This window comes from Cryptosporidium hominis (assembly GCF_000006425.1).
Source record: "Cryptosporidium hominis TU502 chromosome 1 CHRO011053, whole genome shotgun sequence".
NCBI classification, from domain to species: Eukaryota; Apicomplexa; class Conoidasida; order Eucoccidiorida; family Cryptosporidiidae; genus Cryptosporidium; species Cryptosporidium hominis.
This window is the reverse complement of record NW_667405.1, coordinates 1-25,606: the sequence shown is the minus strand read 5'-3', so window position 1 is coordinate 25,606 and position 25,606 is coordinate 1. Positions and strand designations below refer to the sequence as shown.

Below are 25,606 nucleotides of genomic sequence, written 5' to 3'. Positions count from 1 at the left end.
GACTAAAATAACCCCATCCTGATCCACTTTCTAATCCTCCTCCAATTACTGATATATCACCTTTTAAACCATTTGGTTTTCTAATTGAACCAATAAACCTACCATTTACATAATATTTTATTGATCCCATATTATAAACAATATGTACTAAAACCCATGGATCAAGAATTAATGGATCTTCAGTGTAATTAATAAATTGTTCAATATCTTGATTAGTTTCTTTGCAATAGGTACTTCTTTTTATCAATCCTAATTGTGAATAAATACTTTGCAATGTTGCAATATTAGATGCAACATAAGAAGAATTTTTAAATTGCATTTCATTCTTATTTATTTCTTTTTGATCATTCTTAATTACGCATTTTAAAAATCTTCCATTGCTATCCCAAAATCCTATTGTTCCTGTTGGTCTATGCACTGTAAATAATCCTTCCATTGCATCAGTACTACATAGGACTTGTAATGTTGGTAATTCTAATTTTTTCTTCATATTAACATTATTTAAATCATCTGATTCTTTTTGAATTCCGCTGATTTCTGAATTTGTTCCATCAAGACTTCCTTGTTCGTTTTCATCATCTTCTTCTTTCACTCCTTTTATTTCAACAAGTTTCTTTTGTAATTTACTTAGACTTAATAATGATTGATTTTTATCTTTATTTGAAGATAGCATATCTACTTTTTTCTTTTTACTTTTTCCTCTTGAACTAATTCTTCCCTCCATTTTTGTTCTGCTTTTAGCTCTTGATTTAGACTTTGATTTACTTTTTTGATTTTTTACTTCTGAATCTGATTCTTTTTCTTCTTTAATTTCTTCCAATTTATCAAACAACGGGGGCAATTTCACCCAAACTTCAATTGTAAATGATGTTCCTTTAACTTCTATACCTGGGGCAACAATTATTGCTTGATCACCAAATATTGTGTTTGAATCAAAATCTATATTATTATTATTATTATTACTATTAATAATATTATAATTCAAAGTGCAAACCCCATTTAAATAATTAATTCTATCTGATTTATGGCTCATAAATGCCCATTGAGGTGATTGAGGACCTAAAACTGATAATGGGTTTCCAGATAAATAAATGCTTTTTGGATAATTTGAGGATGAATGCATCTTTCTAATTGTTAAACCATTTAAATCAATTGCAAATCTGATCGGTAATTCATTCCAAAGCCAAGAACCATCTTCAATTCCTCCATTATTTGAAATTTGTGGTAATAATGTATACAATGTTTGTTTAGTTAGGCCTTGGTCATTTTTATCAAATTCTACGCATTCCATTTTTTCATCCATAGCTTCTTCATCAATATATGGTAATTCTACTATTTGTGGATGATCTTTTGATAAACAATCTAGTAACTGAGAAATATTCTGTCTTTCTCTACTTTGAATTATCCATAAATTGTCGTCATCATAAATATCAAAAGGAATCCAAAATATTGAATGTATACATGGCAATGCTGATGGAAAAATCATATTAAACTCTCTTTGTGATTCTATTGTCAATTCCAACTCTCTTTTTAAATTCAAATTAGGTGTATTCAATGCTGAAAATTCGTGAATAGTTGCGACATCAAAACCAAGAGGATTATCATTAAAATTCAAACTAGGATTAATTTCTCTATATAATCTTAATGCCTCTTCATTGCTAATTACGCCTTTATATAACAAATTATCTGGTATTAATGAAGTCATTGTAAAATCTGCACCTAAACTTAATCTTTTACATAATTGTAAATAATAAAAAAGCATGCTTGGACTTGCGTATCTATTTAAATTTGATACCAAATCTGTCATCATTTTCAAATTCTCTTTTGCTTCAATACTTATTTTTGATGAATAAGAAGCAGCAGCTGTTACATCTAATTCACTTGATTTAATAATTGATTTATTATTGATAGTTCCATTATTATTTTCATTAACTCCATTGGTATTACTATTATTATTATCTGCAATGCTTGAACTAGTATTTGAAGTATTCCTAGTATTATTTCCTTGTGGTATAGTAAAATTATTATCAAAATTCAAATAATTGTACTGTCTTAAACTTTCCATTCTCTTATTAGTTTCTTCAATATATTGCTTTCTATACTGACTTAACCACGACTTTAGATCCAATACTCTAAGTAAAAATAAATTATATATTGAATTTTTTAGCTTTAAAGACATTTTGTTCTTTGATTGAACAGCATTACTATCTTCATTAACTATATCACCTTTTGTATTATTTTTATTCTTTAAATTTTTTAAAGAAAATCCTATTTTTTTGGAAACTGAACTAACTTTATGTTCATCTTGGGAATGAAATTCTGAATCAGATAAATGAGATTTATTATCCATATAATCAGAAGCACTATTACCAATGGCTTCTAAATCATTAAGTAATGTAAGAATTGTTTCGCTGCCAATATTTTCGTCTGGATTTAGTCCTAACAACAATTGAACAATTTCCTCATCCTGATTTCTGTCCAATTCTCCAATACCCTCTTTTAATTCTTCTTTATTAAGCTCTAATGAACTTCTAAGTTGGGACTTAAACTCAGGCTCTATTAATGAAAATAAAGTCTGTAATACTTTATCACTTGTAATAGAGTTTCTTGTTGCTTTTTCAAATGCTATTGGATGACTGGTTTCTTCCAAGACAGTTCTTGGGTCACATTCCGTTAATTTCTTTATGGATAACATTAAGTCAACATCCAAAGATCTTGGTTCATTATATTCCTCTTCAATATACCCAGGAATAGGTACGTTGTATTTCTTGTCCTTAGTATCTTCATTAATCAAAGAGTGGTTCAATTCCATCTTTTCTATTCCATTATCTTCTAAATTAGGTTCAGAAAACAGCAGGCCCGTTCCTCTATTTAGCTTTAATCTTAATGAAATAGGAATTGATCTTGGAATTCTAAAGAAGTTATCACTAATGTCCAAGATCAGCGCATTTAAACTTAGCCTTGCAAGTAGTTTCCTCAGATGTAAGGAATATAATGCCTCTGTATTATTATTAGTTTCAATGTTTGATTTCTCATTCATATTATTTAAATTCAAATCTGGAGGCACTATCAGTTCCATACCCAGTTTTTGTGCAACTTCTGGATAATTAATAATACATAAATCTAATGCCATTTTTAATGAGTTCCTACTAACACTTTTAATTCTGTTTGTGATAGAAATATGTATCTCTATTAAATCTTCAATCAATTTTTCCATTCCAAAATCTGAAAATCCATAGCTTCTTAGAGACTCGCAAACAAATAAATTATTTTCAATTAACGTATATTTACCACTTTCACCGAATCTAGAATCTAATGTTGCTCTAAGTGAAATTGCCAACCCCTCCTGTCGATTATCACATCTTTTTATTGCGACCACAACAGATACACGATCTTCATGCGATAAAAACCCCAAACAATCCGTTCTTAAGTGCATTCTGATAAGTTGTTCTATTGAAATTTCGTCATCAACTCTTTCTCCATCTTGATCTCCTATTTGACTAGTCTTGTTCATATCATGATATGATACAAATGCATTTCCAATATTAGAAATTCTTCCATTGACTTTATTTCCCTTGTTTACTTGCTTAATTGAATCGGAGCTGCTTGCGAAGTCACTCATTGACTTGATATTCACTTCTACTTTTGATTTTGATGATAAGATCGGCAAAACCCTTTTGTATATCTTTATCCCTAATACCGAAAATAGTATTATAAAAATAAACAAATAATTTACTATAACTGAAAATATTGAAAAAAAACGGACAGAAAAATCTCCATATCCCAGTGGTATAAGACTTGTATCCACAGAATCTATCCATGTTCCTCTAAGGTTTTCAATCTTATTTTCTATGTTTACATTTAGTCTTGGCAATATTGATGCAAAAATGACTGTAATAATTGAAAAGCTTGACATTCGACGAATAAAATAAAAATACGAACTCCAATTCAATCTACTTGTTTGTTTTGAATTCACTCCTCCATAAGCAACTTTCTGTTTTTGCTTTTGTTCTTCTGTTAGTAGTTCATCTTCGACGCCTACTGAAGAAATATCAACTTTTTGAATGCCTGTACGCAAAAAGTCTTGAGAATTTGGCCTCACAAAGCTATAAATACTGTCCAAGGAAATAGTCAACACAATACAACAAAATGATGACAAAATTGGAGAATAAAGTGGATTGAAAGTTTCATAATGTGAGCCACCCGGAACTGCATAATATGCAACAACGTAATTAAATGTATGAAGTACTCCAATCAAAAGTATCACTATCAAGTAAATTATTTGACTCAAATAAGTAGTGATCTCCCAAATATTCATATTTGTATTTTCATATCCGCTTATCCACCACCCATATACTAGTCTTCTACGTTGAATTTTGTCATTTTTTGTATCAAAATAAATGCAAAGCAAGTATACAATAGGTATTAAAATATGCCAGAAGACTAAACCAATGAGGGAGTAAAATATGGCGACAAAATGTCCATGACTCCAACAAATATTTTCTTTCGCAATTGAAACAACCGATAATAATCCAGGAATTTCATTATTTGTATTTTGAAATGAATTCATACTTTCTGGCGTTACGTAACTACCCATTAATGAATTAGTGGGGTTTCGAATATCAATGTTAAGCGATGTACAACTAATAATTGAATAAATATTTTTGATACTCATTGAAAAATAACAGAAAAAGGATACAATAAATAAGCTGAAAACCCAAGAAAAATACGACTTTTGAAATTGTAGACATTCTCCTTCCATTTCTTGTCGTCCTAATAAAAAACCTCTGACCTCTTTCTCCCTAAAATATCTTAGAATTGGGGCAGCAATTATGGCAAAAATAATAAGGAGAAAAGGCATAGTTGATATAACAATTGAATATATCTTCAAAGCTTCTGGGCTATGTCTATCAACACCAAATTTTGACAATAAACATTGAAAAAGTGGTAAAAAAGAGTTACTTGACCCTAAATATGAAATTGCAACTGTTAAATTTGGAAAATACTCGAACCGTACCACATTAGTTGTAATCAGCAGACCCAGCAACTGCATGTGTTGGATAGTTGTTCTAATAATTGTAATTTGAACAATAGGCATTTCTTCTTCATTTGCAGTTGGTTCCAAACGCAAGACCCAAACAGAGTAAATAATTAAACCAAAAATAAATAAATTACTTAAAATAAATGGTGTGAAGTTCAATAAACTGCATTTTTTGCATGAACCAACTTCTCCCAATAAGCCATCTATCTTTGCATAACCATCCTCGCAATCATCGCAAAGGAAACCAGAACTGCCTTCTTTACATCTAACTACCATAAGTGAATTAATATTGTTATTTGAAATTGCCTCGTTATTCCTGTATAAGCTTTCACATTGACTTCCAAAACATGGAATTTGAAAATTTGCCGTTTTTGAGCTCATCAAAGACATATCATTACAAAGTAAATTTGTTGTCGAGTCTTTTGAGTATTTACTTAAATCTACACTATAACAATAAGATGCTACATTCCAAAACCCTCCAGAATTAGGAGAAACTCTATAACACCACTCAGTTGAAGCGCATTGAATGCAAGTTTCATCTCTTAGACTCGTTGGCTTAAAGCCAGGCATACAAAAACAATCCTCTTTTTTAGTTGAACCAGTAGTTGATGTAATCTGATTGTTTGGACAAATTTCACAGCTATTTGATTTTTCTTTTTCTGAGTAAGTTCCTATTGAGCATTGGAAACATAAAGATTGAGAATAGCTTCCTGGAAATGAATATTTACCTTCTCCACAAGCTGTACAACTATTTGTTTCTTTATTTGAGAATGTACCAGATTCGCACAATTTACAATAATTTCCTTCTAAAATATATCCAATTGGACAAACCAAATCATGTTCAGTATTTACCACGCCTATTTTGATTATTATTACGAGAAATATCACCAATAGTTTTATATGATAGATTTTCTCTGTAATAACTAACATCTTCAATTAATTATTAAATTTTATTAGCAAGCCTACCCATATGTAATATAACTTTAATCATTTGATTTAATTTATTAACTAAAACTTTGTTTTATTTGTATACCGTTGACTTTGTGTTGCCATGCGCAAACATTGACCACATGAGGGCGCCAATTCTTCTTTGTGGTTCACATGCACAGCAAAAAAATTTAAGAATTTTTTTTCAAAAATAATAAACAAATTTATTTAAATTTTGTATATTTATTTTAGAGCGTATGCAATTGAGCTTTAATCCCTTTTGTTTAGTTTCTCTACATTTTTGCAGTAGATTTTCATTTTCTTTTAGCTGCAGGGTTTATTTTCGAGTAAATTATTTTCACAAATTTGATTGAGAGTTTCTCAAAATCAATGGTATATTCTGCCTTTACTTTAATTATTTTTTATTAAATTTGCTATTAATTTTATAATGTTTAGGCGGTGACTATTTGCATGCAATTGTTTACATGCATGCAAATATGGTTGCATTTATCATTATAGGTGAGCCTAAATGCAGGTCATTAAAAATAAGAAAAAGAATTTTACATTTAAAAATGAAACTTTCGTTTTCTGTAGTATTAACTTTATTAATTTACACTATAGGAAAGCCACATGGGTGTGAAGCTGGGCTTTTAGATACTATTGCCAAAGCTGTTGGTACATATTTTAAAGTTTTCTACCCAGAAGTAACAACTCCAAGGAAAGACTATAGTCCAGACTTTGAACTACAAGACCAATTAGTTGTCCAATCTCAGGAGATAATGAAGGGTCTAGTACATATTAAGAATAACATTACACAAATTGAAGATAATTGGGCTGGAATTAAAGAATTCGCAGAACTTAGGCGCAATCCAAAGAACATATTTGCAGAAAATAGTTTGGGAATAGTTGACAACTTATCAGATGTTATTTCAAAAATGTCGTTATCATCAGCATTCAAAAATATGGAAGCACCAATTGTATTTCTGGAACCACCTTCTGTTGCAATCAAACAAGAAGAACAAGCTGGAACCCCATGCATAACATGCGTTGGAAGACTTAGCTTATCTCAATCAGAATTTAAAATATTTAAGTCTGAAATTAATAGACTGAAAAGAATTCATGCTAAGACTTTACAAGAGGCAAATCAAGAATTACTTGAAGCCGAAGCTCTTGCTAAAGAAACATTGCAACAAAGATCAAAAATTATTGAAAATATTCAAAAGTTATCTAATGTGATTTCTTTGAATGAGGGAGTTTATGGTGCAGATAACGTCGAGCTTAAATTCTTACAATCAGATTTAGCAATTGCTGAACAAAAGCATGCAGCATTACAGCAAAAGCAAAAGGCCTTAGCAAAGAAGATTCAAGAATTGAGCTCAAAAAAGAAGAGCTTCTGGAGAAAGTAATATTAAGGAGAATTAAACAAATACTTATATATACATATATATATATATATATTTATTTATATCTAACTGAGCATGAATTAACTAAATGATTAACTGCCTAATATGTTGTTCAAGGATTGAAAACCGAGCATTCCTAGCAGTATCTCTAGAGCCTGATCCACGAACTATCATACCATCCTTAAAATTTTCCATATAACAACTCCCATCAGTGATTGACCAGTTTGTACAGTCACCGCCCATATTTACAACCTGTAAAGATAAGCCGAGAGGCTTTAATAACAGATTCCAGACATCAAGCATACTTGAAGTTCTGCAATTAAAAGAATTTAATTTAATTACTCCTGTTATTTTATTCACAATAATTATTGGGTTCGAATCTAGTAGAACTTGGAGTGTGAAGTCTTCATCTTTGTGCTCGAGACGTATCATTTTTATTATTCTTTCACGTTCATCTAAATTGGATAATTCACAGTATTTATCAGGTATATTATCATTTTTATTTAATTCGGTTCTCATTTGAAAATCTTTTTTTCTTTTTGTATACAAAGATTGTGATTTACCTTCTTTTTTATATGTACCTCTATACAAGCCGCTGGCATTGTTTCTACCAGAAGAAACCTGTGCTGAACCGTTATTCCGCTTGCTAATAAATGTTCTCTCCGAACGAACCAATTTTTTATTTTTCATCACGGGTTTTCCTCGGCTCATGTTTTTTTTAATTGATTTGCTAACATTCGGCCTTTTTGGAGCTTCTTTTCTGATAAGATCATCGAGAGAGCAGTTCATTCCAACATGATTCTTATTTTCGCCGCCCTCCATTGTGATTAAATTCAAATTTTACTTTGTTTAAGCAAACTTTTAAGTCAATTTATTGCTGTTGTTATTTCCTTATCGCTTTGATTTGTCGGTAGCGCCAATGGAACAACGGTACTTACCGCCGCTTCCTTCTTTTAAATCCTTAATAAACTTGCAAAAGAACAATCTGACGAGTTTCACCTAGGATCCATCAAGATTTCTGTGACTTTTCTCAATCAAATTAATTTTTCCATTGAGACTTTATTTGATGGATAAAGCATGTGATGTGGCGCCAAATTAACATGAGAATTTGTGGGGATGAAATGCGTAATAACACGTAATGCTAAAAAAAAAGGAGGTAAGTTGACAAAGAAAAAGGATTTATTTATGAATTTTTGATCATTCTCCAAACATTGGAAGACCCAAAGTTTGTATTATTAATATAGATATGCAAAACCCATAAATTATCGTCCATTAACGATGCAGAAACAAGCCATGCACAAAAACCATTTCATCCAGGAAGACTATGAAGAAATTGAAGAAATAGGAAGGGGGTGTTTTGGCACAGTGCATAAAATTAGGAGGAAGTCAGATGGAAGGCTATTTGTCTGGAAAAAAATTTGTTATGAAAATATGACACAGCAAGAAAAAATACAAATAGTTAATGAAGTAAATGTACTTCGAAAATTGAACCATAGAAATATAATTAAATACATCGATCGTATAATAGACAAACAAAACCAACAGATCTATATTATAATGGAGTATTGCGATGAAGGAGACCTCGGAAATATTCTCAAGAAAAAGAAAAAGTTAGGATTAAGTATTGATGAGGAAACTGTTATCTCAATATTTATTCAACTTCTAGACGCACTAAATTATTGTCACACTCGTAGCAATAGGGTACTGCATAGAGATATTAAGCCCCAAAATATTTTTATGATAGCCTCTTCATCTCCTGAACTTAAAAATAAAATACAGGAGGGTTCGAGAATTAACAAAGACCTTGATAAACCTGAACAAAAGACTATGATAGTTAAATTGGGAGATTTTGGGCTTGCAAGATATTTAACTGGAAGAAACCAACTAGCAACCACTCATGTTGGAACCCCTTACTATATGTCTCCAGAAGTACTTGGAAAAGGTGAATATGATGAAAAAAGCGATATTTGGTCGTTGGGTTGTTGTATCTATGAAATTTTGGCCGGAAGGCCTCCATTTTACGCTAGAAGCTATGATGAACTAAGAAAGTATGTCAAGGATGGTCTGGTTCCTGATTTACCAAAGTTTTATTCTAGCGAGCTCAATTCAGTATTGAAACTGATGTTTGAAAGGGATCCGCATAAAAGACCTTCCGCAGAAGAAATATTTAATCTAGATTTCATTAAATATAAAACTATAAAGCTCTCTCCAAAGCTGGATTTATATTTTCTAATGTATGAATACCAAAAAATTCTTAGTTATAACCGTTATCTAGAATCGTTATTAAAAGGCGATCAAATATTTGGGAAGAAAATAATTCCAGAGGAATCTGCTCTAGACGAATCTATCGACTCATCTGCTAGCACTGGAATAGCATGTTCAAATAATGAAAATATTAGTCAAAATACTGTTAATTCAGTTGGCCAGGAATATAAAAGAGTTTCAAATCAAGGTGTCTCACAAAAAATAGAATACACAGGGATTTCTACCGGGAAAGAAAGTGAAAAGATATCTTACATTACTCCAAAGAGGAAAACTCCTGTATACAATTTTGGGTCACAGGATAACGTTCCTGGATCTGCAGATGTATTTTGTAAATCAAATTCGAAGGTATGTGCGTATTCACCCGTTACTGCACCAACTAGATTAAACGGTCATAAAGAAAAATGTTATCTAAAAAAACAGCCCATCCCCGATTTTAAGGATCAAAGCTTTTGTTACGTAAGAAAGCAATTAATCATAGGAAATGAAGCCAATGTCGAAGATAGCATCCGGACGCCAGTTTATTCAGGAATTTCGAGCAATTCATCGAACTCCAGCATAAATGAAAGTAATATAAAAAGTACAACAACCTTCAGAAAAGGGGATGATATCATTTTTGAATCTGAGCAAAGGCTTTCACGTTGGATACAAAGATTTCACTCAAGAAACAAAAGCTCTATATAATGTTAATTTTGGCTTCAAACCTCAATTTTAGTTGAACTGTAAGAATTGGGAAAGTAGCTCAAGTTCTAACGAACAATTGTAAATTTTATTATTAAAATATTGATTTTTTAAAATAGAAAACACAAATTGGGTAAGATCAAATTAATATTATTTAAAATAAATTGACCTTTTCTGCACCCAATTAAGATCTAAATTTAGGCGGGAATTCTCCTCGTGCCAATTACTAACTTAAGGTAAACGACAACAAGGGGGTTTAAAAATTGAGAGTTCAGAACTCAAGTGAAACAAGTTATTAGTAGCTATACACAATATTGCTACTCGAAGGCCAGAAGTTTGAATTCAAGCATATAATTTGATCGATTCGTGTTTGGAACTTTGGATGTGTTTTGAAAGCTTATTAGTTGGTTACACTAGTATAATTTGTTCAAAAATTCAAATAAATTGGCTAACTAGCTGAGAGAAATAAGCTAAATATTATTTGTTTATGTAGAAGATGTTTACTTATTCGGTCTTAGGCTTTAGCTACAGAGCAGAGGAGACACCATTTACTAAGAAACTAAAGTATGCGCTCGCTTTTATCTTAGTTTTACAGCTCATTGTACTTTTGATGAGAGTTGTGACGCTTACTGATGTCATAAGCACCTTTTTTGAAGGATGGATGATTTACTTGGGTTATGTGGTATATACTGAAAAGTCTCCATGCGCATTTTTTTTATTTATTACTATATCATTTGTAAGAGGAATTTTATTGTCGCTAATAGCATTTGAATGGATAAAGAGAAATACACTCGTATTTTCAGAAATAAAATTAGTTGATAAGTTAAAATTTGCAATTACTATAGCTACACCAGTACTTTCAATCCTCGCATGTATTATTAGCTACAATATATTTAAGAATATTCATTTTGTCGAGGAGACCGATGAACTGTTGAATCAATTTATAAATCCTTGGAATGGAGCAAACACAGGGGCTTTAGCCAATGAAAATACAGCAAGTGGGGCCAATGAAGCAGGAAATCCTAGTACAACAAACATTAATATAAGCAATACCAGTGCACCTTCGCCTGTAATGTATACTCCATTCACAGGAAAATCATATAAGCTTAGTGACATTTCATCATCATCTAATTCTGCGGCTGGACAAGCTGGCAATTATCCAATATATAAGGGAACCTAAATTGGTTCCATATTTTAGACAACCTTAGGATTCACTAACTTAAGAATTATTTATTTAAATTCTCCTCTAAATTGATGACTAATTGTTTTACTTTTCCTAAATTCTGGGAAATTATAATATAGAGATTTATATATAGAATATATAAGTATCACACTATTGGTTATCCTCGAGTGGAGAGTAAATATTTAAAAACTCAAATTTGTCTGTGTTGGGTAAATTGTTATTTTTTTCTGTGTCACAATTTTGAATGAGATGTTCAACATTGCTGATTGATAGTTGGATATCTGAGAGCTCGTTTAAGCGATCTAAATGTATTCTCTTGTAAAGTCTGTCGCATCTCCATCTAATTATAGGATCTTTGATACTTTTTTCAGATTCATCAATTCCATTATCCGGGTCTAAATCAATAAGAATTTTTTCCTTATAGTCATTGAATTTACTAATAATCTTAGAATTTACGCTCTTTGAAGAGTATGAGTCAAGATCAATGGGATCCAAATATAATAATTCTCTTTCAGTTGTGAAGTTTGGAAGATTTATATTTCTTATCGTAATAGAATCAGAATCTTTATTACTATCAGAGTTGGAAAAGTTTTGAATGAAAGACATATATTTATTAAATGTCTCATCATCAATGAACTTTGTAACACATTTACTTTCTTCAATTCTTCTTTTCTTGGAATCGTTTCTTTCCTCAGTAGAAGATTTTGTCATTTCAAGTAATGGTTTAAGTTTTTCCGGAGGAATAGAAATATCAACACAATTGTTATTTTTCCAGCTTTTCCAAAGAAATTCATATTTAATCATAAGATTAATAAAAAGTGTTGCAGAAGAAATATTTTTATTTTTAAATTTATCAACTGATCCTAGGCATCTTTTTAAAAGAGGAACCATTTTATTATGCATATATTCGCATGCATGCTTGCAACCATCAATTACTTGATTCAGTTGGCAACATACTATAAAAGAAAATCTGTATGCAAAATTAATTCTGAAATAAAGCGATTCTAAGCTTGAAGGAATTCCTTCTAAAGTTGAGACCAATCCTTGGAAATGAGACACTGGGTCCTGGATATCCATATAGTTATAATCCTCAAAGTATGAGACAACTATTTCAACATCCTTACATATATCATCAATTTGTTTTTTTTTGCTAGAAGACAAAGTTTCTGAATTATCAATCATTGAATTCAGAAAATCAGTTGATGTTTGGAAAAAGTTGTCTACTCTTTTATAAGCCTCAAATACGCTTTTAGCAGATTTAGAGGGATCTAGAATATGCTGAAAGTCACTTTTAATAATACCAGAATTATAGTCTTCTTTTTCTTTTGACATTTCTCCTTCTTCCTTATCTGTATCATTATCCGAGAGAGCTTCAAAGTCATCTATTAAAGTGGCAGCTTCAATAATACTTTCCATTTGTTCATCTACATTTACTGAAGAGTAAGGCCTAGGAGTGAAGGCCTTCCTACATATTCCTGCCTGGTTGCTTGGAAGTATTGAAAATACAAAGCTTCTAAGCATGCCAGCCTCTATAAAGCAACGATATCCAATGAGCCTTCTGCTGATTACTTTTAACAAACCTACAAACTTTGCCTGAGCAAGTTGTCGTTGAGCAGCTACAGAAGGAGAAAGATCACATCCAGAAGTTGATTGCTCAACGCCTTCCTGAGCCAAACCTCTTTTATCAAACGGAATACTGGGATTAGAAATCGCCCAGTTAAACTCTTCAAAACATCCACAAATCCACTTGGTAAATGCTACCAATCCGTGGACTTTAAAAAGGTTGGAGATATCTAAAATTATATCAAGCCAAAATACAATATCGAAATATCCACTATTAACTAAGAATAAAGTACTTGTAGATAAAATTAAAATTTGTCTATCCTTCATCATGACAATTTTGCTATCATCACTAGGTTCTTCCCTTTTTATTAATACCAACATAATCGAGTGGATAATATCAGTCTTAGAAATTTCAATTTTTGATATCTCTTCCGAAAACTTCTTAATCTTTTGTCCATTTAACTCAAAAACCTGTTTTACCTCATTCCATAATATACACTCTGAGACATATTCTCCAAGTAAAGCTTCCAGTTTTTCGCTACATGGAATAATTTTTTCCAAGAACTCGCTTGAAGAAAACTCCATTTTGCCCTACATGCGTCCTTATATCAATTAATTCGGTTTTTAAAAATATTTAAAGTTACATACTAAAAAAAAATGTGCAAAGGCGCCAAATTATGTTAATTATAGAGTACCTATTTAAATCTAAAACAAATAATTAATTGTGAGGCTTTAATTCTAAAATTGCACGATCAATTGATTCATGAAGAATTTGTTCGATAACCTCATTTAATAGTGGTATATAGAGACCACTTGTCTGAAGCCACTTTTGACGGTCCATATTAATATACTCATTTGTGATTGAATCCTCACACGAATGGTACTTGAACAAATGTTCAATGTTGAGAAACTCTTTTTCAGACTCAAGAATATTGGGGTAATGAGGCGCATGAAACACCTTTTTTAATACCCATTCTTCAGAACCTACTTCTGACAAATAAGGTTCATATGAATTACATATAATATCTGTCACTTTCCTGGCAATCAATTCATCTGCGATTGGCGTTTTCCAGGAATTAGATGTATCATCTTTCCATTCTTGTACCAACTCTCTTATAAGGTCAATAATTAGCAGGATAAAGTTATCATCGGGAGGATAGATTTCTCCTCGAATAGATGACTTAAACCCTAGATAGCTTGGATCTTTCATCACCTTTTCGTGAATAAAGAAAAGAAGGTCCTCTTCGCTTAGCTCGTAATAAGCTAAGGCTTCAATACCTATGCTAGCTTTGCTTTCCCCCATATTATTTTCGGTACTTCTCTCCATTTGCTCTAAAATGAGCTCGGGCAACCTATTAAAGATAATATTGCATAAATTAATTATGGAGCTTTCTGACATATCAATTAATTCATCATAACATCTGGGAATTGACTCGATATTTTTGTAGTAGAACTCCTCTAAATTCAATCCGTCCAAATTCAACTCATAATAATTCCCAGAGCTTGCATTTTCAAACCAATAATTATACTCTTCAATTTTACTTCTAAGTTCTTCATCTCCCGAGGTGAAATATTCAATATTTTGTAGTCTATCCATATTGATATCCTTCTTATTTTCGGGAGAGTTCCCTTCTGAGTTGCTAGCACAAGAGTTCAAAATCGATAATCCATTTTCATTTGAAAGATCAATGTTTTCAATCGGCAAGTCTTCGATTCTCTTGATCAAACTTTCATTCACCATAGTTATATCTTCCAGCTTGTCAGTTATTTTGCTGATCTCTTCGACTGCAACCTCACTGTCCTTAAGGATTTTAATAGGTTCCAGAGGAGAATCTTCCAGTCCATGCTTTCGTTCGGAAGTCTGCTCATCTTCGATAGAAACTACATTTAAAGCAATTTTGTTATCAAGAGTCTTCTGAGGATCTATAATTACAACAGACAAGCGTTCAGTACCATCTTCACTTGGAGAATTACGTACATCTTTGTTGGAAGGAGTTTTTTGAGCCTCATCAATGTAATCGTTCTCTAATTCATGAACAAGCGTCGGATCCATTATTTTAATTTGCAAATCTAAATTATTCAAATCGCTTTCGGAAACAATTTCTGGCTCTATAACTTCTTTTGAATCTGAAGCAACGGCTTCTGGTGTTACTAAATGGTCAAATTGAACTATTTCATCAACAGAGTCTTCTAACTTTATTTGTTTTTCAATAGGCTCCTGATCAATTTGAGAATTTAGTTCCAAAATAGACTTGGTAGTGGTATGTTGATTTGCAGCACTATTCGGCTCTTTAATTTCAGAATATTCGTATCTTACTGGGGGTATACCTGGTATGAATGGCCGTTCAACTTCATTGCTTTCATAACCAGCAACAGGTTTGTCGTAAATTTCCTTTATATGATCTTGCTTCAAATCCTTATTGAATCCAATATTTCTATAGTGAATAAACGGTGTGTCCAATTCCCAACGTCGTTTAATTTTGTGAGTACTTTCCTTTGAGTTATTTTCATCACTGGCTTCCTCAGATAAACACTCTTCTGGCCCAATATTCTTATTCAAAGTATTTGAATGCTCTATTTGAGCCTGAATCAATTTCTTGTAAATCAAAGAGCTAGAGATAGACGTGGAACTAACTTCACTTATTTTTCTAGTTAATTTCTTACTATCATGCAAGGATATTGAGTTGTTTTCTGGACTTTCTATAGCTTTAGATTCGCGACTACTTGAACCCAGCTTAACTTCTTTAAGTTTGTCTATTAGTCTCTGTAGTCCTTGAATTCGTTGGTCTTCTAATTTCTTGATATTTAACTTAGTCTCTTCCAATTTCAAAGAATTCTCAGATCTACTTCTGATTATTTTGATCTCAGAAGTAAAGTCTCTAGAGATAGGTATATTTGATAATGATCTTGCCCTATTTTCATCTTCGCCGACTTTTTTTCTAGAATAACGCAAGGACTCGAAAATCTTCTTAACGCCTCCTTCGCTTGACTTTGGTCTGGAAAATTCTCGATTTAGTATTTGGCTATCACTAACAAGAGTTTTCTTCAATTCTCCGAGATACCGTCGTCTAATAAGATCATAAGGGCTTTGGGAGTTTTTTGAACTAATCAAATTTTTGTTATCCTTTTCGATTTTATATTTTTCTAAAAGGTCTTTTTTCAAATTATTATTTTGGACAGCTTTCTTAGAAACAGATTCTAAAAGCTTCCTTTCAATTTTAAGAAATCTCTCACTTTCGTTTAGGTTATTGCTATCTGTATTATACATGTTTGACAAACTTTTAGAACGATAATCCTGGGATGGATTTAAGACTTTCCAACTTTGAATTCTTTGTTTTGGGGCCATGCTAACAATTTCTGGACTGCAGTAGTTCTTGAATAAATCTTGAACAAATGATAAGAAATTCAATAGACGGTCCATTCTGGTCATATTCACGCCATTGACTTTGGGATTATTCACAATATTTTTAAAGGAACTCACCATTAAATCACAGCAATACCCTCCTACAGAAAATATTTCATATACCATTCGTTCATAATCTTCTTTCTTTTCGTAAATATCGCTGTTATATTTTGCACCTGTATTTATATATAGAAGTATCTGTTCTATTTGAATCTTATTTTGAGGGAGCTCATTGTTACGCTTAATACTCTTGCCTCCTGACTTAATGCTCATTGACAATCTTCTCAATCTCTCTTGAGTTTTTGCTTCACGTTCTATAGAGCTGATTATGGGCCGTTCTTCTCGAGTAGTTGAGGCTATGCCACCTTGACTAAACCTCCTAACTTGATTTCTTTTGTTCGAGTCCATTAAGGAGTCAAGGCTGGAGCCTCTTCTGAATGCCCCATTTAGATGTGGTCTATCATACATGATACATCAATATAAATTGAAATCAGAATATCATGTTTATCATATACTATTTTCTCCCCACTAGAATAATATTTTTATTAATTTTTAGTATTATAAATTACTACACATGTGATTGTGGGGATATACAAATTCCGCCATTTGCATATTTTTAAATAAATTGAGATTTGCTTTTGAAGAATAAAATGAGAGGAAAACTCATACAAATAACTCAGAGGTCTATAATTATTTGTTGAGAAAATAGCTTCTTTCTAAGCTTATTCAATATTTCATCCTTATTTTTTCCATAGGTTGCATTTCTTGATTTTTTTTTTCTTGCAATGCAAAAAAATCGATTTTTGCCCGCCAAAAGGCGCGCCCTTATATCCCTTTAGGTAGAATAGGAGTTTGTTGATTCTTTATAAAAGATAAAGGTAAATTATAATAAAGAGTTGCAGCGTTAGCTACGACAATATTATGTTAATAAGGATAATATAGTTTCAGGTTGGTATAATTTTTTTTTTGCAAGAATTACTCTTTTTAAAACTATAATTTCAAGCATCGATTTTATCAAGTCAAAATGAATTCATGGGTTATTCTATTTATATTTTTGCTTTTGTCCATTATTATTGTTTCCGAGGCTCAAATAAAACTTTGGAACTTAAAGAAAACTAAAAACAATGACAGGTATCAACAGCTACTTGATTTTTTTGTGGAAAAGTCAAAGTTTACAAGTAACGTTGAATTAATTAATTTGAATAGCAAATTAGAGAACACAGTTGCTACACAAAAGAGAATTTTTTCTAAGGAGGAAAGTATTAAATTAGTCTGTGAGAATTCATTGCTGAGACTTCTAAAAGAAAATATTGTTGATTCTAAGACTTTTAGCAGCGAAATGTCAGTTTTTAGAGACTCAATTCATATTTGGACCAAAAACTTTAATATTCTTCAAGAATCAGATCAAGTATGCACCTTGAAGGAGTTTATTTATTTTTTGGATTATATCAATACGAAGAAGTTTGAGATCGATTTTTGTATTCGGTTACTTAAAAACTTTCAAAACCAACAAGAAAATATGTTTAACAAAGATTCATTTATACGAAAAAAAGACTTATGTGTTGGGTTACAACAGGATATCGAACATTTCATTTCAACAAAACTTTCTAGCCATTCATTGGGAGTTTTAAAACAGCACAATAAAGACATTGGCGATATTTTTCAAGTAACTGCAAAATCTATTTATAACGACCTTAGGCAAGCAATTAACCGAGTGAATAAATACAGTAAAGTCTTCAATCTTATTCTACTTTTGGATGAACATAAGAACAATCTGTCTAGAAGTAAAGAACTAGAACCTTATCTTACTTTAAGTGGATTTATTGATCAAGATACTATGAAAAGTATTGAACAAAATATTATTGGTAGCATTATTGAACTACAAGAATATTTACCTGAAAACACAATTTTCGTCTCATCCCCTCTTTCAAAAATAGTTCTCATGGAGTTAAATAGAGCAAACAAACAATTGAAGCAGCTAAAAAACTGTTTTAAGTATAAACACATTTTGGTCCCTCTGGAAAAAAAACTTATTTATATGATGAAGTCGGTTTCTAATGTACTTGTTTCATATGAAAAAAGTTTTGAAATATTAAGAGAAACTCTAGCGCATGTCTCATATATAGATATAACATATGACAAGAATTTGGTGGATTTATGTTCTTATAACTTTGAGAAGAATAAGAAAGAACTGGAAAGTTTATCTCAATTAGATAATATTTTAAATGACAGTGATTTCGATAAAAACTCTTTAAGTAAGGCAAAACTTAATCCAACCAAATTATTACCTTACCAGTTTTCTAAAACGAAATCTAGTCAAGGGGTTTTATTAGAAAATAGAAACGCAAAGGGCCTTCCTTTTTTTCCAGATTATAAAGAAATTGATATTTTACAGGAAAAATTTTCAGATAAGCTTTCTTCCAAAGAGATTCAAAAGCTTATTCAACACATTAATTTATTAGCTAATGAACTTGATCATGTATATATGTATATTAATAATTCCACGAGTATTATGCTAAACTCTCTAGAAAAACTAAAATTCACTAATAAAGTCTACTCCGAAATCATTTTGTCCTCAGCCAAGAATGAATCTGTGCCAAACTCATTATACTCCTATTCTTATTTACTTTCTTTGGACATAACAATGTCACTTAAGAAGAACTTATCTAAATTAAAAAAAGAAGGCTCTGACAAAGAAAATCAGACAAACAGTATTCTCAAATCTATTGACGTAAGTTCAGACCTTAGGAATGAACTGGTAGAGTCAAGCGAAGAAGCAATTAACAAGGTCATAAGTACTATAGCTTCTCTTAGACAGACTGTCTATGAAAGAACACAGGGAAGTGGGTTAAAGAATATTAAGGCAAGACTTCCAACTACAAAGAGGAAACTTCGTAAAGAAGTTTTATTCCCTCTTATAAATATTGAAGACTATTTAAATAACATCAAACAATCCAGCGTGCATGCAAATAATAAGATGATTAATATAGAAAAACAAATAGAGCTAATAAAGAAGAATAACGCTCCTCAAGTGAATTCTTCTAAAACTACTGCCAAATTAGAAAAGTTTATTAAACCTCTAAATCTTATCATGAAATGTTCAGTAGTTAAAGAAACTTCTGAGCAATTTGAAAGTTGTAAGGAGGTAATTTCTCAAGCACCTTATTTATTAAAGCGTATCCACTCATTGATAAAAGAAAATAATGAGGTAGTTCTTAGCCAAGAAAAGATTTTTAATAAGTCAAATGCCAAATTGGAGGCACTGGTTAAAGAATGGAATCGCCATTTAAATTGGGTTAGAGATATTCCAAAGCTTTGTAATGATCAGCTTTCCACCATGAATAAGTTAGATAGCAGCACAAGAATGATTTTGGGTTAGCTTCATATGTACTCATACTCTCAATCTTCAGTATTTAATATTTCTGAATATCTTGCTCTATGACTTCTATTCAATGTCCCCTTACTTACTTTGGCCAGTTGATCTTTCAATAATATGTCATTCACATTATAGTATGTTAATATTGACTAAAAGAGAATATATTTTAGCTGAATTAGATCTGTTTATATCAGTTTAGTTTAATTTGATACTTACCTGAATAAACTTAATCGAAGAAACCCTTCTGATTTTTTTTAATACATTTGCTCTTCCAGCCATATGACTTTCTTTTTTACTATTCTTATAGTGAGACCCCGTCAAAATCTCACCAGCCTTGTTAAATAACTGCCTACATGTTTTAAATTTTATTCTATTCGGTAAAATTTCTAGGACATGGCTGTCTCTACAGACATTTGTAAGTTTTCTTTTGGCTTTGGAGTTCCATTGGAGTTCTTGAGAACTTTCGATTCCAAGCTCCTTTCTAATCACTGTTTCAAGGATTTGTAGTAATATTCCTGAGTCTCTTTCTTGTTTTCCTATAAAATTGTTTATTACCTGAAAGACTTCTTGCTTGTTTTCAAAGATTGCTTCATCTTTTCCAAATATAGATCTAGCTGAACTTTGTCTGTGATTATAAATAGCGGAAAGAAACTCCTTTTCATTTAATTCTGGAGAATCCGCACTGACTATTTCAAATTCATCACTCATACCCACCTTTTTCTTTATTCCTATTTTGATTCTCCTTCCATAATTTCTTATGGAGTTCAAAATTCGGTTTAAAACTTTTGTAAGGTTTGATCTTGCTGTGGATTTGGGGCGAATTATAATATCATCCAAAAATGGATAGGAAATGTTAAGACTTTTTGAATGCTCTTTATTAGCTAGGTTCTCCAATGAGGAAAGCAATATGGAGATGATTAAAAGCCTGCATGCAACTCTTATGGTTACTACTCTGTAGTCCTTTAGCAATTCAATATGTGCCTTTCTATAAACTTCAGTTGCATCATTATACAGAAAATAACTTATTGGCTTTGAGGAAGGCAAGCTTTCTAACATTTTTTCAACATGATCTACTAAAAACTTAAGCAAAGAACTTGGAACCTAAGGATTTTGATTTACTATTACTAAATTACATTTAAAATAAGACTTACCAGTGAGATAGATTTATATTCCTCCAAAAAATATGGCTCTTTTGAAGGATCAGAAAAATCTTCTAAGATTTCGTCAGAAATTATTAACAAATCCTCCAATACATGCAACATTCTATTATTTGCCTCTATTATTACTCTAGACTTTCTTTTTAGATCTCTAAATTTATACGGCGGAAAATCCATATTCAAAAGATCATCAGCTATGATATCATACCTATCAACATCATTTTCTTTGGTTGCTGCATTGATTTGAATTCCTTCACTTATAATATACCTCCAAAGTAATTGAAATAAGTAAGCAAATATTACCCATCTATTAATTAACATCTTCGAAATTCTCAACCTATATTCTTATCCTACCAAAACAAATAATTTTTTAAAAAGAAGTATCTTGATGTTACAGGAAGAAACATTACAGTTGCTGTAACAAGTTTTATTTATTTTTAGATATTGATAATATTTTTTGCCTTGTGAAAAAACATATGCAAAGGTCATTAACAAGTAAATTGGCGCCCAAAATGCTGGGGGCTATTTTTAACTGCATATTGACTTAAAGCGTTTTAATACTATAAATAAATGAATAACAATGGAGGTAACTGGGGACGATGATAATACGTTTAAAATTCTTGTATGTACAGACACACATACGGGATATAAAGAAAGAGATAGGTATGTTTGAACTGACTCGTTATCAATTTCGACAGTTTAGTAAATTAATTTAATAGAATAAGGAGTAATGACTCATTAATTACGTTGGAGGAAATTTTTATTATTGGTAAAAAACTTGATGTAGACCTTATTCTACATAGTGGGGACTTATTTGACGTTGCTAAACCTTCTAAATATATAATGTATAAGGTAATGAACATTATTCGTGAGTACTGTATGGGGAATAAACAAATTAAATTCAGAGCTCTAAATCTACAAGATTCATCAAATGTTAATGGGTACAATTGGGAAGTTGGCGATGCTAACGTATCCATTCCATTCTTCGGAATACATGGAAATCATGACGATCCTGGAGAAGAAGGGCTTCTTTCTCCGCTAGATATACTTGAGTCAGCGAGGTTTATCAACTATATAGGAAAGAATAACAATGTAGATAACATAGAAGTTTTTCCAGTTTTGCTTGAGAAAGGAAGTACAAGGTTGGCAATATATGGAATTGGAAATATTAGAGATGAAAGACTCCATAGGTCATTTGAAAAGAATAAAGTTAAATTTTTGATTCCTGAAAATACTAATGCTGACTCTGAATGGTTTTCTATTTTGCTTTTCCATCAAAATAGAAAAAAAGGCAATTTTGGCGGAACCCTATCAAAAGATTCTATTCCAGAATCATTTTTGCCAGATTTTCTTGATTTAATAATTTGGGGTCACGAACATGAATGCATTGTTAACCCTGTAGAGGTTGCAAATAAAAACTTCTTTGTACTTCAACCAGGATCTTCAATTGCTACATCTCTTATTGCATCTGAAAGTTTACAAAAGCATGTTACACTATTGGAAATAAAAAATAATACATTTAAAACAACTCCCATACCTTTACTCTCACCAAGGGTTTTTATCCATGATCATATTGTTTTAGACAAAGATTTAGTTCAGGTTGAACAACATTTAATTGAAAAAGTTCATCAACTAATTGAACAGGCAAAAATTGTACAGTTGGAAAAAAATAAGTTAAATTTGCCTCAGAATCCTGAAATACAGGAAATTCTAAAGAATAAGTCAATGGATCTGCCAATTATCAGGCTTAGAGTTGAATACGAATGCGATTCACAGCTGATCAATTCGAAAAGGTTTGGGTTTCAGTTTGTTAGTAAAACAGCAAATCCACATGAGATTTTGATGTTTAGCAGGCGTAATAGAAACAATGTAAATAAATACAATGATCAAGAAGATCCGATTGGTCTTAATTCGAGAATTAACCCAATTTCATTTAGTTCTGATGATAGCAACATGATTGAAAGTTTAACAATTCATTATACCGAAAAATTAAACGGATTAGAAGTGATAAATATCAATGATTTGAATAAGGCAATAGACTTGTTTGTCAACAAGTTTGATAACCACTCCATTGAAAATTGCATTCTCAATGCTATCTCAAAATCGAATTCATTTTACAAAAACAATAAAAATCTGGAAATAAGCGATGTTCTGCAAAAAATTAAGGAAAATAATAGAATTTGCAAAGATGAGTTTGGTATTAGTCAAATTGACTCAATAATGTCTGAAGGTTTCTCTGACTCATTCAGTGAGGGGGAAATTTCCGATTCTTCTGATCATATTAAGCAAAACAAGAGATCACGCGAGAATAAAAACATTACAAACCAGAGGAAGTCTGTGAAGAATGAGAAAATGGGAGAAATCTCAGATAGTGAGTGGAATTAATCTGAGAATAGGGTATTTAATTCTTTAGTTTATTCCTTACTTTCAAATAGTTGATATAATGAATATTTTGAACATATGAAATTTCTACGAAATATCAGCGCATTATTAATCTAATACAAAAACAAAAATGAAAGTCAAAATTAACGAATAGATAAATATTTTTCTTTGAAGAATTATTTTATGAAAAAAACTTGATATAATTTTAATAAGATGAGTAAATTACTTATCAATAAGGAAACTTAATTAAATAAAAATATAGCTTTTAAAGTATAAATAGTGAACAAAGAATTTGTTATTAGGAATATGCGACGCAATTATTAACTTGATATGAAGTGATTTTTTTTTTCTCTCGCAGATTCGGTTTCAAACTTAAAAATTGATTCAAATCATTATATCCATGTTATTTAAGAATAATTGAGTTATGATATAAAATTCGAATATTGACATGATTTAAAATTAGGGCTCGTTAATTTTATATTATTAGTTCTTGAAGTGAATGATTACTTGTATAAATTGCGGATTTGACCAGTATATTTAAGCTTAGTCGTATAAGGCCTTCTTGAACTTCTACTTTTGTTATTATCTGGAAAAATATCATATAAAGCAATACAACCAATAGATTCAGATGCATTATAAAGAGCTCTTACGAGGTTTCGTTCTTGTTCTTTGTCAAATAACACTAAAAGCAGTGAATTTTTTAGTTTCCCATAATAAATAAGTATAGAACTTGGGATTCCCATATTTTCAGAAACGAATGATTGGACTGAATTAATTTTACGATTCAAGGGTATATGTATAAGACTATAAGGTAATTTTAGCAAGCCTTCACAGCTCTCATTACTACAGACCATAGAATATAGATTTTCACCACCTTTTGTTCCACAATTACACATCTTTGGCATATATAATGGACAATCCGTGCATGACCACTCAAAATAAACTGAAGAAGAGGTTGTATCTTCATTGAAGAAGAGCAAATCAGTATTGAACGGACTTAAAGGAGAGTTCTCACCTTGTACTGATGACCTATCAATGGCAAATTCAATGAGCCTTTTAATATCTGATTGATAATTATTGTCACTAGTTTTTTTAACCATTAGCTTAGCTCTTCCATCTGCAAAAATATCTAAATGCTTTGAGCTTGGTTGTTCTTGAAATCGCTTCTTTCTTTTAGATACTTGAGACCTGAACTCAGCCAAAAAGTTGTTGATTTCGAATGGTTTAAAATCTTCTTTAGCCGGCATTCCGAAAAAATTCAGAATAAAGACTCATAAATGAAGTATTATAAACTATGGTCTCAGTTTTTTCAGGGATTAGTTTAATTTCTGCTTTAATTTCCTAAAGTGTAATAATTGAAATTTGTAAATTCTGGCAGTTGCCGCCAACACAATTTTAATGAATTTAGAACATTTTTTTTTAGAAATACTGGTGTTAATTCTGCCAACAGAAATACTTAATGAAACTAAGGGCTATGTGAAGATAAGATTTACCTTTATTTAGGTTTTGAAATAAATTAGCAACACATTTTGAGTTATTTTTTCCAACAAATTTAATGCGGGGGGGATATACCAATTTATAGTATGTTCGTAATCGGGTATATCGTGGCAGGTTTGAAAATGATTTTTTGTATATTCACACAAAATGGAAGAAATCGTAGATTTAATATTTGGAAATAATTATGACTACGAGTTACCTGAACTCTTGTCATATGTGAATAGGTACTTGAATGTGAATACACATAGCATTAAGCTATTGGAGAAAAAATTACTTATAGATTATGAGATATTTATAAGCATTAATTCTCAGCATGATGAAAATAATGATATAAGATATGAACATGAGGATGGATTTGATATTTTGAGGACCAATAACAAAAAGAGAATAGTGGAAAAATACCAGGAAATTTCTATAAAAGAAATTTCCAGATTATTTTCAATAAAAGATAATGGTGTAATAAAATTTGTTCTAAGCAATTTAAATTGCTTATATCTGCTTCTAAGATTGTTAATACTTTTGATTTCTGATGTAGTAAAGCTGTCACATCCATTTGAAGAAGATTTTGGGGATTATATTAGGCAAATGTATTCTTTTATTGATGCATTATTGAACGTTAAGAAAGCTATTCATGATACTGAACAAGATAAAGAAGTAATGCACAAAGGCAAATATATTCAAGAATTCAGTGCTGCAATTTCAAAATTAATTGAGCTCACCACATCCATATT

At 31.1% G+C, this 25,606-nt stretch overlaps 11 protein-coding genes across 11 annotated transcripts; 5 read left to right on the top strand and 6 right to left on the bottom strand.

Moving 5' to 3' along the window:
* The first annotated feature begins 6,453 nt into the window (after positions 1 to 6,453).
* Positions 6,454 to 7,374, top strand: Chro.10174 (hypothetical protein). The annotated part of the gene is made up of 1 exon (XM_662496.1): positions 6,454 to 7,374. The coding sequence occupies one exon, from the start codon at positions 6,454 to 6,456 to the stop codon at positions 7,372 to 7,374; it is 921 nt and encodes a 306-aa protein (XP_667588.1).
* An 81-nt stretch (positions 7,375 to 7,455) lies between these two features.
* Positions 7,456 to 8,193, bottom strand: Chro.10173 (hypothetical protein). Its single annotated transcript, XM_662495.1, has 1 exon — positions 7,456 to 8,193. The coding sequence occupies one exon, from the start codon at positions 8,191 to 8,193 to the stop codon at positions 7,456 to 7,458; it is 738 nt and encodes a 245-aa protein (XP_667587.1).
* Positions 8,194 to 8,649: 456 nt separating this feature from the next.
* On the top strand, positions 8,650 to 10,317 carry Chro.10172 (NEK2 protein). The annotated part of the gene is made up of 1 exon (XM_662494.1): positions 8,650 to 10,317. One exon carries the CDS (start codon positions 8,650 to 8,652, stop codon positions 10,315 to 10,317), a length of 1,668 nt encoding a protein of 555 aa, XP_667586.1.
* A 493-nt stretch (positions 10,318 to 10,810) lies between these two features.
* On the top strand, positions 10,811 to 11,494 carry Chro.10171 (hypothetical protein). The annotated part of the gene is made up of 1 exon (XM_662493.1): positions 10,811 to 11,494. The coding sequence occupies one exon, from the start codon at positions 10,811 to 10,813 to the stop codon at positions 11,492 to 11,494; it is 684 nt and encodes a 227-aa protein (XP_667585.1).
* Positions 11,495 to 11,647: 153 nt separating this feature from the next.
* On the bottom strand, positions 11,648 to 13,645 carry Chro.10170 (hypothetical protein). Its single annotated transcript, XM_662492.1, has 1 exon — positions 11,648 to 13,645. One exon carries the CDS (start codon positions 13,643 to 13,645, stop codon positions 11,648 to 11,650), a length of 1,998 nt encoding a protein of 665 aa, XP_667584.1.
* Positions 13,646 to 13,778: 133 nt separating this feature from the next.
* Positions 13,779 to 16,931, bottom strand: Chro.10168 (chloroquine resistance marker protein). The annotated part of the gene is made up of 1 exon (XM_662491.1): positions 13,779 to 16,931. The coding sequence occupies one exon, from the start codon at positions 16,929 to 16,931 to the stop codon at positions 13,779 to 13,781; it is 3,153 nt and encodes a 1,050-aa protein (XP_667583.1).
* A 556-nt stretch (positions 16,932 to 17,487) lies between these two features.
* Chro.10167 (ORF MSV156 protein) lies at positions 17,488 to 19,842 on the top strand. The annotated part of the gene is made up of 1 exon (XM_662490.1): positions 17,488 to 19,842. The coding sequence occupies one exon, from the start codon at positions 17,488 to 17,490 to the stop codon at positions 19,840 to 19,842; it is 2,355 nt and encodes a 784-aa protein (XP_667582.1).
* Positions 19,843 to 20,034: 192 nt separating this feature from the next.
* On the bottom strand, positions 20,035 to 20,895 carry Chro.10166 (hypothetical protein). Its single annotated transcript, XM_662489.1, has 1 exon — positions 20,035 to 20,895. The coding sequence occupies one exon, from the start codon at positions 20,893 to 20,895 to the stop codon at positions 20,035 to 20,037; it is 861 nt and encodes a 286-aa protein (XP_667581.1).
* A 68-nt stretch (positions 20,896 to 20,963) lies between these two features.
* On the bottom strand, positions 20,964 to 21,317 carry Chro.10165 (hypothetical protein). The annotated part of the gene is made up of 1 exon (XM_662488.1): positions 20,964 to 21,317. The coding sequence occupies one exon, from the start codon at positions 21,315 to 21,317 to the stop codon at positions 20,964 to 20,966; it is 354 nt and encodes a 117-aa protein (XP_667580.1).
* Positions 21,318 to 21,839: 522 nt separating this feature from the next.
* On the top strand, positions 21,840 to 23,381 carry Chro.10164 (DNA repair and meiosis protein Mre11 (emb|CAB50793.1)). The annotated part of the gene is made up of 1 exon (XM_662487.1): positions 21,840 to 23,381. One exon carries the CDS (start codon positions 21,840 to 21,842, stop codon positions 23,379 to 23,381), a length of 1,542 nt encoding a protein of 513 aa, XP_667579.1.
* A 500-nt stretch (positions 23,382 to 23,881) lies between these two features.
* Positions 23,882 to 24,625, bottom strand: Chro.10163 (hypothetical protein). Its single annotated transcript, XM_662486.1, has 1 exon — positions 23,882 to 24,625. One exon carries the CDS (start codon positions 24,623 to 24,625, stop codon positions 23,882 to 23,884), a length of 744 nt encoding a protein of 247 aa, XP_667578.1.
* Positions 24,626 to 25,606: the final 981 nt, after the last annotated feature.